Raw genomic sequence first — 18201 nt, 5'->3', positions numbered from 1 at the left:
TAGTCTGTCATGAGTGAAAATTTAGTATTTCATAATTTTACTGAATTTACCAAGAAGGTAAAGGGAGTGCACATTTCTATTTGATAAAGATGTTAAATTTTTTGAGAAGGTGATATTGAAGGAAATGTTAAATGTTCAGTATTCTGAAAATGCACATTACTTAGGATTGTTATGTACTGTATCAACCTGAATTTGTGTATTTCAGTTGTTATTTACCATATTTTTATTAAATTTGATTATATCTAAAATATTGCACTGTCACCATAAAGTGGCATCCATTTAATGTGCTCTACAGGTGGAGCCACCCTGACATCACCAATCCTCAGATTTCTTTCTAGCTATTTACATCAGAAAAATTAAGAGCTCATGAGCAGTGCATTCAGTTTAGAAGGAATTTACTGGTTGTCATACTCTTTTGCCTCTGTTTATTATATCCTACTCTGGGATTTGTGTCTGAATTGTTTGCCTTAAGATTGCCTTTTGGTAACTCCTTTTTGGTCTTTTCAGCTTTTCCTGTTATTTCTTTATTATTTCAATATAATACATAGCTTGTCAAAAGCTCCTCCATCTTGTGAGGCACCTTTGAACATTTAAGTTTACTGGTGAACTTTTATCCATTTACCCCTCTTATTTAGGCTGAACCTAACTGCTGTAGTTTGTTTGAGCCTCATTAAGGCTGGCTAGTGAGGGTCCTGGCCTGCTTCAGTAGTTTCCTTTGGAGGCCTCACATCATTTTCTCATGTTTCAGACACTATATTGTAACAATGATACCAAGAGAAGCGTATTTAATATTTTATTTACTTTACTCTGAGGCACCATTTATTCCTATAGTTATTCTTGATTTAAAAATAAGAGTTGGGAAAAAACACTAAAAGAAGCCTCAAAATAAGATTTAAATAATGAAATTAATAAGACTAATTTTTGTAATGCATACTATGCAAAAACTGCTGACATACCCACACCCACCTTGAAGCTTGTTGCTGGATTGCATTTCGGCGCAACTAGACTTGTTGCAACTGGCTTCATTAATTGTATTTCAATTAATTGTGAAATAACTAATATGTATGTTGACCACATCACAAATAGAAGACAAGAATTTTGTGCATAATCATGTTATTAATTCTTTTGAGTATCACTCCACAAAAATGAAATGAAAAGATACACAAAGTTGATGGCAACATGTGGAGATATTTTTTATTAACCTCCTTTGATCGGAAAATGCCAAAAAAATTCAATCTTCCACCATGATGATGCTTTTTACCTGCTGTGGAGTTTCTTGCCAACAAGTACATCCCAATGCTTGTGCATCCATTACATTCACTAGATCTGTCACAATGTGACATTCTTTTCTTCTCAAAGTTGAAAAATTCACAAAGAAAAAATACTTTTTCCAAAAAGCCAAGACCAATTTAATGACATACTGAAAAAGGCTTAATGTAATACACCACCCAAAATGATTTTTTTATAGGTTACTTACCCCAACTAGTTTGTAGTGATGGTCAAGAAATTGTTTATTATCATACTTTAATGCAGAATGGAGATAAAACAGTTTATGGTATAATACAGGCCAATGGTGTAGAACAACAAATGATGTGAAAATCATCCATGGGGAGAGAAAAAAAACTCACTTTGACAAGTGGATTATGCAACAAGAGTAGTTATCCAGTGGTATATTCAAAACATGCAAAACATATGCATTTCATGCTAAAATATCATTAAATATATATACTTCTGAAATAATAAGCACACATAATCAGGAAATGCAAGTTGCCTTGGGTGTGTCTTTTTATATCCATTCATCCCAGTCAATACTTACAGTATTTTTTACCAATTTATTATATTGTAAGACTACCCATCATGAACAATATCTTAATATAGAGTATGATAGCTGAGTAAAGTGCACTGGAACAATCTTAACACTGGAAAAACCCCACTGTTATTTATGCTTCATGAGAAGTACTCTACTTGAACAAGATACATCATTGAAGTGAAAAAGATTTGTCCTGTCACACACATTGGGCTATACAGCTTGTAGCAGAAAATCCAGATGATGTATTTCTGGACCATTAAAAAATTAGGCTGCCTGTGAATATTCATTTTCTCCATTGTGATTCTTGAATAATATTACAAAAGGTATTAATCCCTTATCCAGTTTTTAGCTTTACTTCTCCAAGTGCTGACAGAGTCTATATAAAACAATGTCAGTGTCGGTCTTACTTTTATATACATTTGAGAAGACCAGTGTTCACTCTCCATTCCGCTGCAAGGAGCACAGAAATATGCAAACCTCCTTCATACAAATTCCAAACAAGATTCTTCTTAATACAAACCTGTGAACCGAATGCCCAAAAGGGATATTGCTCTTGAATGATCAAAAACAGGCATGAGGCTGCAATCATTGCTGAAGTGATACTTTCTATAATAGTATGCTTTACAAAAGGAATTGTAATATTTATTTCCTCATCCAAGTTCTGCATTTGTTTTACCAAGAAATAAACCACATTTTCTTGTTATAAATGTCTGTTTTAGGAGGTGTTCACTCTAGAATTTGAAGTGAAACTCACTATCTATTAATGCTTTTAACTTTGAATGTGGCGTTTGGCTTTTCCTGACCTGTGTCCAGTATACTCCGGCTTTAACAGTAAACACATCGTGACAGTCCACAGTTAAAATGCTAATTATATAGAATTTCAACATTAGATGTCAGATGTTGGAATATGAAGCTGTAAATGAAATATACTTATGGTAAGACCATTGTGATGTTTGCTACTAATATTTTCCAGAATTCAATGTATTAGGAAAATTTCAACAAATGTTAATACAGTATTATCCAATAGTGAGTTAGTAAGCAAAATTAATAAATGGATATCTGTCTGTAATATGGCTTTTCATTTGATGTTTTAAACTAATAATGCTTAATGTTTCAGAGCGAACTCTTTATTATGGTTACAATCTAAAAAAAAAAACAACTTAGTATACAAGAAGCAGAGGTTGTATTTAATAGAGAATGTGGTGTTTCAAACAGGGAGATCATAAATAAACCAAAAAAAATAGACTGACAACCATGCCCAGATTTTTTAGACAGAATCACTAACTATTGTGAAGGGAGCTTGCATACCTCTCCCCAGTCAAACAATTCTTTCCCTGAAATCTGTTTCTTTGACCAACAGGTAATTCTACTTTCTGCCTCCTGCTCCAAGTAATCTATTCTTGTCAAAACTTTTTAAACCATCTACCTGAGGTAGCGTTAAACTTAAAATACAACTAGCCACCCTGAAGTATTGATTCCTGCCAAAATGTTCACATAGCTCCTTTAATTTTCTTTTTAAATGGATATATATTTAGTTTGCAGCATAAAACAGCAGTAATAATCTTTCAAGATGATAGCAATTTAATGTAGACAGAATTCACTGAAAAAACAACAGATAATAGTCAGTCTTTGAAAAATAAATATCCAGTAAGTTTTCATAAAATCCTACTACATGATAACTAAAAGAGTAAACAGGTTTTCAGCATGCTTTCAGGGTAAGGTTACACAGACAAGTTATTTAAAAGTTTAACCTTTTGCCTTTTCTCCCTGTTGTTGCTAAGTAGACACTACGATAATGGGTGTGTGCTAACACCAGGCCTACAATTAAATAAATAGGTAGATCTACACATTATGTTCTAAATGGCATCTTGATCTTTCTATTTGGTAAATTCAGGAAAAATGGCATGTGATTGGTTACATTTAAGTCTATTAGATATCTTTTTGAGTTTTATTACTACATTCACAAAATGACCTAAAAATCACATAAATGACTACACATTGTGTAAATAATTTAATTAACAAAATTTACAGTTACCTTCCTTTGCATATCTCAGATGCTAAATCGCTCTCAGAGCTCAAGGCACCATTTTCAGAACTGTTTGCAAAAACATCATCTTCTTCAATAACTATCTGGGGAGCAGATGAAACAGCAGAAAATGTGGACAACTTAGATTGTTCGGAAACATCCTTGTGCTCATACTTCTCCTGACTCATTGTGGAACTGACATTTGTAGTCTCCGTGTTCTGCTGATTTTCAAGCTCAAAAACTGCACTTGTGCCCTGCTCTTCAGCAACTTCATTCTGAGTGCCTAATGTTTCATTTTTATTTCCCATAAATCTGATTCTCTTATTAGTTTTTTCTTTTATTTGGGCTCCACCCAGAAAGGCAGAAAAGATACCAGGAATTTCAGCCAGGATTTTGCTTGACTCCTCGGCAAGCTCCTCAAATTCTTGTCTATCCTCCTCAAAAGTCCAAATGGGGGCCCTAATGTCTTTTTCAATTAATTCACAAGCTTTTTCTTCGAAGGGTACCACTGCCTCATTTTTCAAAAGGAATTCAGCTGAAATAGGCCTTTCTGTAAGTTTTTCTTGGCTTGAAATATCCATCTCCTTGTCTTGATTTATTTCACGTACAGTCTGTGGTTCTTTTTCCACGATTGCTGCTGAATCCTCAGAAACTGTATCCTTTGTGAGTACCTCTGTCTGGAGTTGTGAATGTGCTGTTATTTCTTCAAGTTTATTTTCAAATTGGTGGCTCCTCGATTCTTTATCAATTTCATATTCTGGCTGTATTTGTACATCCTCATTAGCAAAAACTGACTGATTATTATCCAAGTCATTAACTAATAATACTGAGTGGGTCATTTCACTTGGATCTAAATCTAAATTGGCATCTGCTTGTTCATCTATCAAACATACACATCCATTAACATTTGTTGTCCCCTTTGGTAAGTTAGGTGGTGTTTCAAAAGTTTGTTCTGCTGCATCATATTCATAGCTTGTGTTAATACTAGTACTGCTGTCGTCTTGCAAAGTGTGCGAATTTCCTGTTGGTTCTAGAAAACAAAACATGAAAAACTTGGAATCACCTTTAGTCTTTATGATCATTAAATTGATATGCTAAAAAAATAACAAAACAGATGTACAAACACTAAAACATATATTACGCATATAATATAGGTAAAAGGCTTTATGAAAAACCCTTTATGGCATCCAAAATTGAAACAAGATCCAACTTTTTTTTTCTCTGCCTCAAAAGGTTTGGTTTGAAAAGCTTTGATTTTTGGACCACTTGATAATACCAAGTGGACTTTAAATTCAAGTAATTAATGTATAAATTGTTTTGGGATGCAACATTCATTTAACGGCCAAATGGGAACTTGCATCATTTATGTAGGTCTTGTAAGCCAAACTATTGATACTGACCATAGGCCCTGGGGTTCATGCCATACAATTCCCTAGAAAGTGGCATCCCACTACAGGTGAAAACTTTATTTAAATGGCAGTAGATTTCAGTCATTGTAGTTCTAAATTGTTCAACTGATGATTTTATCTAGATCATTAATAGACAAAACAGTTAGTGATCCTTGTTATACAATAAGCAACAGCAATACTTTTGGATCGGTAAAGATGAGCGTGAATATACAGTAAGAGCTACAGTAAATCAAACGCTTTGAGATTGCATTTTTTGATGTTTATACAAGTAAAAATGCTGACAGCATCCCAAAAGTAACAGATACTATTAAGGACATGCTTAGTGATTTGGCGATTGTTGAGGGAGAAGCACAGCTTAGATTAAAGGGCAAAAAAAAAGCACACAATAATATTATTTATCTTGACTTTCAGAAGCTTTTTGATAAGGTACTATATGAAAAGACAGTGATCAAACTAAAATAAACTAAAGTGGGACCTTAAGGTACAATGTAAATGTAGGGAAAAATTGGCTCAAACACAGGAAGCAAAACATTACGGTGAGGGAAACATTTTTTAGAATTGGTGATGACGATCCCTCAGGGTTCAGTGCTAAGGCTGCTGCTCTTTTTAATACACATAAATGATCCACACAAAATATAATCAATAAGCTAGTTACGTCTGCTGACAATACCAAACTAAGTGGATCAGCAAATAATATAGAATGTTAGATTTGAGTACACAACAGGAGGTCTGAAACTTGTCGATAGACTTTATGAGAAAGATCTAGGACTCATCATCATCTACATCAATACAGCGTACACAAGCAATCAAGAAGGTTAATAACATCCAGATGTGTGGAGTACAAGTCAAGAGCACTTTTGCTTAAATTATATAATGCACTAGTAAAGCTTCACCTGGAGTACTGTGTACAGGTTTTGTCTCCATATTACAAAAAGATGTAGCAGCACTTGAGGAACCCCAAAGGAGAGTGAATAAGCAGATTCCGTGACTGAGATATATAAACTATGAGGAGAGGCTAAAGAAGCTGAACCTTTTTAGTTAAAGTAAGCAAATATTAAATGTGACAAGATTGAAGTGTTTCAAAATATGAAGTGAATTTGTACAATGGAATTAGGCTGTTACTTTAAAGTAGATTTTTTTTACACAAGGACGTGGCTGGAAAGGCAGATTTCACATTAATGATACAAAAGTTTTTCTTCATGCAAAAAACTATAGACAAATGGAATAAATTACCAAGTACTGTGGCAGAGAGCACAACTTTAGGAACGTTGTGACATTCACTGTATGTAAATGGTTTGGCTTCAGAATGATACAGAACAAAATACTGTTATATGCAACTTTGCAAAGAGAGAAGTAGTAACAAAGACCGGCAACACGTAACATTCAATCATTTGAAAATAAAACATGTTACAAGGTATGAAGAATGTATTAAACTTCACGAGGCCGCTGCTCAAAATGCAATAAAGTTGCAAAACAAACCAGAGTGACAGCAACGTTCTCTCACTGCATACCATATGATAAGACCAAGCCCTAAATGTAAGGAAACAACAGCTGCCGTAACATACCACACTGCATAAGATATGGTTCCTATTGCTACTGCTGAAAAACATGGATTTCAGAAACTACTGAGAATGATTGATCCCAATATGTCCTTCCCAGTCAGAAATACTTTGCCAAAGAAGCACTACCCAACCTATACAATGAGAAGGAGAAAATTTGGAATCATCTTCAGAACGTAAGTCACTTTTCCACCACATCCGGTCTATAGACTAGTCATACCATGCAACCATACATGAGCCTAACAATCGATTTTATTGAGAAATGGGAGATGAAGAGAGTCTGTCTTCAGACAGGCTATGTGCCAGATAACCATACCAGACATGTGTTTAAAGAGTGGAAATTAGATGATGCATGACAAGTTTGCATTACCACAGACAGCACTGCCAATGTGATTAAAGTCATTAATTTGAACAATGGAACAGACTACAGTGTTTTGGTCACTGGCTGCATCTAGCAATCAGTAAGGGGTTTCTATGTGTTTGTGTGCGTGCATGTGTGTGTAAGAGAAATATTTTAAATTTAAAAATAATGAATATTGCATGAGAGATTCCAGCATTGAATGGGCCATTGGCACTATAAATTATTTAAAGTTACTAGCTGTACCCCGTGGCTGCACCCACATAGTAATTAAACAGGACAAACTTTAAAAATCAATAGACATCGGCACTATATCTCATTGTGCTCAGCTCTGACGGGAGAGCGTTCCCTGTGTGGGGAGAAAAGCACATGGCTGCGATATCTCTGGCAATCAGCAGCAACTCTCTAAAACACATGGAGCTTTGATCTCTCTCTCTCTCAAAAACGTCAAACGTTACTCCTTAACAATCTGTAGGTGATAATGTAGACCAACTCGAACAGAGGCTGGCGAGTGAATGAGGAAGGCCCCGCCCCCCTGCTCTCGGCCCACAGCTACTCTGATGGATTTCCAAAAATACATCGGTACTGCAACCGGACTATGGTACATAGCGCAATGACAGAAGTCGCAAAATCAACCGGAAAGTTCATGCAAATTATAGAAAACAACCAGATCTAAATCTGTTAAGTAATTCTCTTGTGAAAAGCGGACAGACATACAGGCAGAATGTGCTTGGACCACGAAATTTTTAAAACCGTTTCTTAGTGAGCACCTATGGGCTAAGGGTAACCTACATTCCAAATTTCAAGTGACAAGTCCTCATGGTTCGGGTGATTTCGTGATGAGTCCGGAAAGTTCATGCAAATTATAGAAAACAACCAGATCTAAATCTGTTAAGTAATTCTCTTGTGAAAAGCGGACAGACATACAGGCAGAATGTGCTTGGACCACGAAATTTTTAAAACCGTTTCTTAGTGAGCACCTATGGGCTAAGGGTAACCTACATTCCAAATTTCAAGTGACAAGTCCTCATGGTTCGGGTGATTTCGTGATGAGTGAGTTAGTGGTATTTGGCTTATATATATATATAGATTACTATGCAATTAGATACAAAGAATGAAATATAAGAACAACATAACTGTGTGACTTTTCTTTTGAGCAGAACTGGATAGGAAAAAATTTCAATGCATATTGTACATCAACATTTGGTCCAAAACTACCGTGATTTGAATTTTGAACCATATCACCCAGCCCTAAATAAGGATTTTGATCAAAGTCTTTTGAAAACTCAGGATTAATGAATTTATTAAAATCAAACACATAACTAAGTACAAACAAATGTAAAGAAGCAATAATTAGCCATTTCCGTATCTCCCAGTTCTACCTGTTATTTGTTTAAGGACAGTACACTGTAAAAAAGTAAAAAGGATGAACTTTATCATTTTTTAAATTATTCATCCACCTTCCTAGCCTTTTTTCCATCACAGGTTCAGGAGACACCAAAGCCCATCTCAAAAGCATCAAATGCAAGTTAATAACCAGACCTGGATAATATTTAAATCCACTACTGTGCAAACTCACCATAAGCCATACTATGCCAGTTTAGACTCATAATTATCCTAGTATAATAACATTGTAGGATTATGGTAAGAAACTCTAGTATACATAACAAACTTAACTAGAACAGAGAAAATGTGCAAACTCCACGGTGGCGGTGATCAAGCTGGAAACTGAACTCACGTCCCTGAAGCTGCTAGGCAGTAGTAAACATTGTGGCACGGTGCGTCCCATAATTTACTTACAATTTCAACATTATATGTTCATATGGAGAAGAACTTTGTAACATTAATGCTACATTTGAAAGAAGTGTATTTAGTAAAATTACCATACTAGGGTGAAATTCTGGTATAATCCATTAGGTGGCAATCTTTATCCATTATTCTCCAAAGTAAATGACAGAACATATTTGCACATTCAGAACATGCGGTAGGGCATTCTTACATATTTGTGTCTCATCAGTGCTTTTAGTATAGTGCAAATAAAAGATACCAATTCTACAAAAGATGGCAGCCAATTACCAGGCACACATTTATAATATATTAAATAAAATCTAGAAATTTCAATATTGTACTAACTGTGATTCCAGTGAATTCACAGACAGAGAAACAAGTTTGTATAAATCAATCAATGTATTATAGTGTGTTTCACAAAGAACTTTAACACAATGTTTCATAAACCATAAACACAATTATAAAGACAAAGCAACTCACAGAAATAGTAACTGCCTAGTAAAAAAAATACAGCAAATGCACCCTAGGTTAATTGGTCTAGCACATAAGGCACCTACAGTGCATCCGGAAAATATTCACAGCGCATACTTATGTACATGCGATTTCTCAGTTTTTTTTATTTTTAATAAATTTGCAAAAACCTCAAGTAAACTTTTTTCACATTGTCATTATGGGGTGTTGTGTGTATAATTCTGAGGAAAAAAATTAATTTAATCCATTTTGGAATAAGGCTGTAACATAACAAAATGTGGAAAAAGTGATGCGCAGTGAATACTTTCTGGATGCACTGTATATGTAGACTACAAGGAAGACGTACTGTAGCCATAAATTACAATAAACATTTTTTTAAATTACAAGCCAAAGGCAGAACCTGTGGGCTCTGTGCCAGTTTTCATTTCTGTACTTTATCATATCAAAATAAAAATGATATGACAATTAACAGAGATACACCTTAATGCTTTGCCATTTGTCCCGCAAGAACACAGTTGTTGTTTAAGTAGTGATAAGGATTTTTAATGTTATTTTTTCTAAATAAACTTAAATATGTTGCACAGAGGTGAGTGACAATGAAAAGATCAGACATATGTACCCATGTTTATTTGCTGGTGATTAACACTCTTCTTTAGGAACTGTCTTCATTTCATTCAATCATCAAGATAAGGTTTTTCACCAAAGCCAACAAAATGTCTTCTATGCATAATATGGCTTGTGCACCGCTCTGGTTCACAAACCAAATTAGTAATAGGTATTTAAATTTGAAGTCCAGCACCTTAGTTTTCAGGTCACAGTGTTCATTTCATGTTCATTCAGACAGATAACCCCCTAAGACATATGTCAGAGTAACATCATCCATTTAAAAGGGTTGAATAAAACTTGGGTTGGGTTAATCCAATAAATCAGAAATGAAACACTAACCGCAGGGATATTCTGTGCCCTTAGTCTCACTACTGCAAATGGCACAGATAAAGTATCAGACAGGAAGCCTACGTTGTTGAGCCAGCTGGAAAATAATGTGCTAATTACATTTAGCCTGTGTGAAGACTCTGGTAATGCAAGATGAATCTGTTAAAATCTGTTTTTATTTCGTACCTGAAGCTGTAGTAATAGATGGGAAAGGCCATCGGTACATCATTTGACAGTTTGTGCTCCACATGTTGCCTCAGACTCTGGAAATGCTTTGATTAACAAAACAAAAAGGTATAGAACACTATGCTATCAGTATTTTAATAAGAGGTAGAACTTCACAATATTCCACGTTTAATGCTATTAACTGACTACAATGACCAGTTTAGAAATCTGTATTTTTCTGGTAGTCCAGATCATTTACATAAATATATCATTTTTAATCTTTATATGATGTGCAACTACCATATACATTATTAAACTGCACCAATTGCTCTCCAGTCTTTCAATTTTCTCTTTTTCTTGTGTTGAAGACTCTTACATGGTCCACCCCTAAGCTCCTGAAGGATCTGGGAGCAGGCGATGAAACTGCATCACAGGGTGATGTATAAGGGCATCCCATAATCTGACTAATTTCGAAAAAATTATGTAGAAACATCTGTACCTTCCCTTCAATCTGGGTATTATTATTTCTTGGACATCACAAAGTGAGTGACTTCCACATACTGTAGGACAACATTATTTTATAGACTTTTCTGGCACTGCACTGGCATAGGTAGATATCCACAACCATGGATCACCTTGAGAGACAATTACCAATACATATGCTTAGTTAACCACAACCAGCAGACTTCTTCAAGTGTTAAGTGTCTTTGCAAGTCTTTCCCTGAAATAGCTTATGAAGCAATTAATTTAGAAGCTGCTGGGCAGAAACTGAGAAGGAAATCTGAGGGTGGAAAACTAGAGGTGTTATAAGAAATTAGTCATACCTTTCATTCTTGCCATAAACACAATAATCTTGAATATTCATCCCTTCAACAAGGTTTTATATTCGAGATTGCAGTAATGGCTAAAGCCACTAAGAGGCAGCAACATATGTCTTTAAGCTATGTTGAATAATCACTGACATCAAAATCAATGTACAATGTACTTGAATGTCTCCTCATGACAGGATATACAAAAATATGTAATGCAACATTATATATATGTGTGTGTATATACCATTTTCTAAACCTATTTATCCATATATATATATACATATATATATAGCATTCGTGTTCTGAGTCCCGATCTGATTGTATTGGTGGTTACCTATCAGGTGGTTAACCACCCATACACGGATGCTATGAATGTAATTACTCCGATCTACAGGCTGTCAAATAAACAAACTACATGCCATGGCGCCGCGTAAAGGGACTTCGTCTCTGACGCTGACGTCCAAGGTTCGATCCCTGCAATGGGGAGCACTGACTGTGTACACCTGATGAGCCCAAATAAGGGCGAAACAAGTATCGTGTACTCTTTGCATTATTTGACAGTAAACTATGTATTATATATATCTATATATATAATTCACTAAGGCAAGACAACCATGGAATGGCAAGACACCCATGGAAAGCACGCCGGAAGGGGCGTGGATCCACTAAGCTGCCGACAAGTAAGACGCCCACGGTGCACGCAGGAAGGAGCCACGCTCACCAACTCTAAGACCATTGGATACGACGACAACTCGCAGAACCACGCCCACCAACTCGGACGCGACGACACAGGAAAAACGGCGTCATTTATGTTTGTCTGACGTAGAGTCCACATGCACCTCTGAGCCACGTTGACTGTTCATAGAGTCATGTTTCTCGCGGAAGTGATTCGCTATATGCAGCGTGTAAAACAGTTTGCGAGGGGTATCCCATGGGATCCTTAAAACAATCCCTTAAAACTGAGGTTAGAACACAATGAAGGAAGCAGTCTTTAAAAACCAATAAGCCCTGTGCCTCTGTTTCATTACCATCTCACCTGCTTCACCAATGCAGGCGCTGCAGCAGTCGAGACGTTCTCTCAGCAGCTGACCTTCTCTGTGCCTGACCGGTTCACACAGAGGCAGCGCAAGAGAAAGCCGCGCACACACACAGGCAGCGCCAGAGACAGACAGAGGCCCACACACAGGCAACTAGTGGGCGGGTCTCCGTGAGTTTCTGTTGCGAGCGGGCACATTTCCAGGCGGCGTGTATGCTTCGAGAACGACGGTGGACGCGGCAGGACTATCGAAGAACAGATATGTTTGTCACAGATGTAAATCTCTGTATGCGGCATGTAAAACAGTTTGTTTGTCGCAGATGTGAATCGCTGTATACAGCGTGTAAAACAGTTTCTGAGGGGTTTCCCATGGTGTTACAGTTGGTGGGCGGGTCTCTGTTGGTTGCTCTTGCGAGAGGGCACATGACCAGGCAGTGTGTATGCTTCGAGAGCGTGGTTGGACACGAGAGCACCATCTAAGAAGAATCATATTTGTCGCGGATGTGAATCGCTGTATGCGGCATGTAAAACAGTATGTCGCGAATGTGAATCGCTGTATGCAGCGTGTAAAACGCTGTATTGTATGTTGCCCTCTCCAGAGTTACATCTTTTCATTCACCTACAGTCGTATCCTTTACAACTGAGGTTAAAACACAATGAAGTAAGCAGTCTTTAAAAACCGAGTTTTTGGTTACAACGCATGACCGCGTGCACCATAGCAAACTGTTTTACACGCTACATACAGCAATTCGCATCCGCGACAAACATGTGTCTTCTTCACTCACGGACAATATGTTGCTCTCTCCAGAGTTCCATCTTTTCATTCACTTTCTGTTGTATCCTCAAACCCTCCCTTTTTAGACAACTGTGTCTTTCCAGAAGTGTTCAACAATCAATAAATAATTATGCGGCGTTTGTTATGCTGCGGGTTCACAATTGTGTTGTATTTTGTTCTCTCCAGAGTTCCATCTTTTCATTCACTTACTGTTGTAATCTCATACCAACCCATTTTAGACAACCGTATATTTCCAGAAGTGTTTAGCATTCAATATATAATTATGCATGAGATTGAGCGTGTGTCTACCTGGCGCAGAGAGGCGTGGGTAAGCCGTTGAACCACATTCGGGCTGCAAACCATGGAATTCCAACTAAGTATGACTCATACGCTCCCACTGGTTACGTCCCTACCATTTGTACACACCCCCCTCCCACTTCGCTAATACCGTGGTCGGGTGTCTTGGTGGAATATATATAGAAAAGCAGCCAAAACCGCACAGAGCAATGAAAAGTCTACGTGAGTCACAGGTGCATCTGGACTGTGCAAAGATGACAACGACTCAAGTGACGACTTGGAGGTGGGCACATGAGCGGGCAGTGCATACTGAACGAGAAATCAGCAGACTAGAATGACGTAGGAAGCGGAATGGACGTCCTTCTCCTCTCCTCCCGTTCCACCCTCCGTGCCTGAGCGCCGTGCACCACCATCACTCCGTCTGGCAGGAGAAGGCGCGATGGCGGTCCGCCAGTTTTCAGTCACGGACGATTGTGTGTTGGTTCGTTCCATGCATTGTTACAATGTTGCTTTTCTTGCTGATTTATTGCATTTCTGATTTTTCAAACGTTAATTTTCTCCCTGTGCTTAAAAATCATTAAAAAACCGGCCTGATTATGCGGCATATGGTACGCCGCAGGTTGGCTAAATATTTATTATACAGTCATGGCCGAAATCATCAGCGTCCCTGGAATTTTCCCAGAAAAAACACCATTTCTCCCAGAAAATTATTGCAATTACAAATATTTTAGTATACACATGTTTATTTCCTTTATGTGCATTGGAACAACACAAAAAAACAAGAGAAAAAAAGCCAAATCTGACATCATTTCACACAAAACTCAAAAACCAGGCTGGACAAAATTATTGGCACCCTAAACTTAATATTTGGTTGCACGCCCTTTGGAAAAAATAACTGAAATCAAGCACTTCCTGTAACCATCAACAAGCTTGTTACACCTCTCAAATGGAATTTCCGACCACTTTATTGCAAACTGCTCAAGGTCTCTCAGATTTGAAGGGCGCCTTCTCCCAACATCAATTTTGAGATCTCTCCATAAGTGTTCAATCGGATTTAGACCCAGACTCATTGCTGGCCACTTCAGAACTCTCCAGCGCTTTTCTTCAACCACTTCTGAGTACTTTTAGAGGTATGTTCGGGTCATTGTCCTGCTGGAACACCCATGACCTCTGATGCAGACCCAGCTTTCAGACACTGGGCCCTACATTGTGCCCCAATATCTTTTGGTAGTCTTCAGATTTCATGATGCCTTGCAAACAGTCAAGGCATCCAGTGGCAGAGGCAGCAAAACATCCCCAAAACATCTTAGAACCTCCACCATGTTTGACTGTAAGTACTGTGTTCTTTTCTTCATTGGCCTCATTCCGTTTTCTGTAAACAGTAGAATGATGAGCTTTACCAAAAAGCTCTACCTTGGTCTAATCTGTCCACAAGACGTTCGCCCAGAAGGATTTTGTCTTCCTCATGTACATTTTGGCAAACTCCAGTCTGGCTTTTTTATGTTTCTGTGTCAGCAGTGGGGTCCTCCTGGCTCTTCTGCCATAGCGTTTCATTTTGTTCAGATATCGACGGATAGTTCGAGCTGACACTGTTGTACCCTGAGTCTGCAGAACAGCTTGAATATGTTTTGAAGTTGAATGGGGCTGTTTATCCACCATTCGGACTATCATTTGTTGCAGTCTGTTATCAATTTTTCTCTTCCGTCCACGTCCAGGGAGATTACCTACAGTGCCATATGTTGTGAGCTTCTTGATTATATTGTGCACAGTGGACAAAGGAACATGAAGATCTCTGGAGATGGACTTGTAGCCTTGAGATTGTTGATATTTTTCCCCAATTTTTGTTCTCAAGTCCTCAGACAATTCTCTGCTTTTCTTTATGTTCTCCATGCGTAGTGTGGCACATTCAGACACACAACAGAAAGGTTGAGTCAACTTTTTTCCATTTTAACTGGCTTCAGGTATTTAAGGTACTTCAACAAAGTATTGTATACTTGTCTGTGTATACAGACTTGTCTGTGAGATGCACGGTATATACACACACACACTCAATTTTATACTATATGAGGTGTTCCACTCTGCTTCAACCAGAAGAGTGATAAAATACATGTTACATGCATAAAATAAAAAGCAATTCTGAAACCTGTGAACTTCTCATTGCGGCAGAAAGTCAAGTATTTTTTTAGCTTTATTTAGCATTTAGTGCTTCTGACTTTATGAAGCCATTTGCAAATTTGTACTGTGAAATTAAGTATGAGTTGGTAGAATTAGAAGTAATTTTGAAGCACAGAACAATAATAACAAATACAGCAATAGTTCAGTAATAATGCTAAAGTAATTGCTAAAGAGCAAATAAGAGTACAACAGTTGTAACATAACTCAATCGCTGAGTGGTAAAATAACGTTGAATGGCACACACACCCTCCTTCTCCCTTAGCAGTGCTCCTGGAAGACTACCACAAAGTGTTTGCCATCTTAAAAGATTTTTGTTACTTCAGCTCAATCTTATCTCAAACAGGTCTTTTGCTCACTTATTATTTACCCTTGACAAAAACAGAATATGACCTTTTCTGTTTGTCATAAAATGAGCATGCAGAAAATAAGAAACAGATTTTTTATATGATTAACTGTTGAAGCACCAAATGTAAATTTTGTTTTCTTTTTCAATATGCTTAAATATTTCAAAATTCAAAGAATAATGATGGTCAAGGTAGACACTTGAAATTGGCATTTTGTAACACAATCATTTGTGTTAATCACAATCATTGTGTGTAAATTTGCAAAAACCTCAAGTAAACTTTCTTCACGTTGTCATTATGGGGTGTTATGTGTAGAATTCTGAGGAAAAAAATAAATTTAATCCATTTTGGAATAAGGCCGTAACATAATAAAATGTGGAAAAAGTGATGCACTGTGAATACTTTCCAGATGCACTGTACATGCATACATATGTATGTATACATACACACACACACACACACATTATATTTATTTATATAATATATAATATACAGTATTTGTTTTGTGAGTGTTACTGAGTGTTGCTGTCATCAAGGATTTGATTATCATTATTTCTTTCAATCAGGTTCGTATTTGTAGGATGTGTTGTGTTCAAGTTACATTCCGTGTTTGTCAATCGTTGTAAAGATGACAGGTTTCATTCATCGATTCGTTTCTTACTGCATCAATAAACAGCTCGTCTTCTTCTTTATCTGAGACCTGACACACTGCATGCACGGGTTTTTTTTACGCTGTCTTCCTTTAGCGGGACATTGACTTTTTCCAACGTGTGCTTTGTTTCCGCAGTAGCAGAATATGCTTGTATGTATCACACGCTTCATATTTTTTGCTGCCTTTTCAATTGTGTAATTCGGTTTTTGTTCAGCGCTCTTTGGAACTGTTGCTTTTTATCTATGCACTGCGTCAGTTCACGTGAGCCACTCGGTGTACATGCATCGAAGGTTCCCAGCTGTGCTGGTGCCATCTCGCTATGTCCATGGCTGTATTTAATGTTACCTTAGTCCTGGCACTTAAAACTTTCTCTCGCAGTTTCGCTGAGTTTGTGTCAAACACCACCCTGACCATCTCATCTTCCTCTCCATAAGCACAGTCCTTCACCCGTGAATATTTACCCGTGGCAGTTTGCTATTGGATTGCCGCTGACGGACGGCCTTATATGGGCAGGCACTAAATTACAAACGCCAGCGCAGCCTGTCTATGAACTTAATTTAAAGTGTAGGTTTACATCGTGCTTTGTTTCCGAAGTAGCAGAACTCATGCATATGGTTGTATATGTCACTCGCTCACTTCTTATTGTTTTGCTGCCTTCTCAATTATATAATGCATGTTTTCTTCAGGGCTTTTTTGAGGTCTTCCTGGTTTTCTATGTACTGCGTGATTACGTGGGAGGCGTGATGATGTCACACGAAACCCCACCCCCACGGCGTTGAAGCTCATCTCCATTACAGTAAATGGAGAAAAACTGCTTCCAGTTATGACCATTACGCGTAGAATTTCGATATAAAACCTGCCCAACTTTTGTAAGGAAGCTGTAAGGAATGAACCCACTACATGGCGAAACAACCGAGATCCTGGTTTGCAACCCCTCATGCACACACGTGGTCCAGTCCCAGAAATGATTCTCTATCTGCCGCAGCCAGGTGTTACGTGGGCGACCCCTTGGCCTGGTCCAGCCACTCGGGTCCCCAACAATGAGGATCTTACGAGCCGGATCACCCTCGGGGAAACGTGCCACATGGCCGTAGTGCCGTAAGTGTCACTCCCTCACAATATAGGTAATGTGCCTCATTCAGGACTCCATGAGCAACTGCTCATTCGATACGAAGTCAAACCAACGGTATCCTAGGATTTTCCAGAGAGACACAGTACCAAAGGAGTTCAGTCTTCATCTCAGGTCACTGGATAGCGTCCATGTCTCGCAACCTATAGCAACACAGTAAGCACCAGGAATCTAAAGACCTGGACCTTCATCTTTCTGCATACATATCAGGAGCATCACACAGCCCTTTCCAGCGACCTCATGACCCCCCCATGCTCTCCCAATTCATCTACTGACTTCACAGAAAGAGTCACCAGACACATGAATGTCACTGCCAAGGTAAGTAAACCTCTCAACAAGGTCAACACTCTCTCTGCAAACAGACACACTGCTGAAGGCTGTGCCCAAAAGGTCATTAAAAGCCTGGATAGAGGCTGTGCAGGATAGAGTTTTATAATACAGTTTGGCATTCTAAGGCAGCGT

The 18201-nt window shown here is 37.9% G+C and overlaps 1 protein-coding gene across 2 annotated transcripts in view; it reads right to left on the bottom strand.

Moving 5' to 3' along the window:
- The window catches only part of psd3l (pleckstrin and Sec7 domain containing 3, like), a 579632-nt gene that overhangs the window by 364658 nt on the left and 196773 nt on the right, over positions 1-18201 (bottom strand). For both annotated transcript variants that reach the window (XM_039758767.1, XM_039758768.1), the window contains one exon: positions 3846-4866. In XM_039758767.1, the coding sequence (XP_039614701.1) occupies positions 3846-4866 (1021 nt within the window). The remainder of the gene's footprint in view (positions 1-3845; positions 4867-18201) is intronic.

Source organism: Polypterus senegalus, chromosome 7 (genome assembly GCF_016835505.1).
Source record: "Polypterus senegalus isolate Bchr_013 chromosome 7, ASM1683550v1, whole genome shotgun sequence".
In the NCBI taxonomy this organism is placed as follows: domain Eukaryota; kingdom Metazoa; phylum Chordata; class Cladistia; order Polypteriformes; family Polypteridae; genus Polypterus; species Polypterus senegalus.
This window is presented reverse-complemented; position numbering and strand designations above follow the sequence as displayed.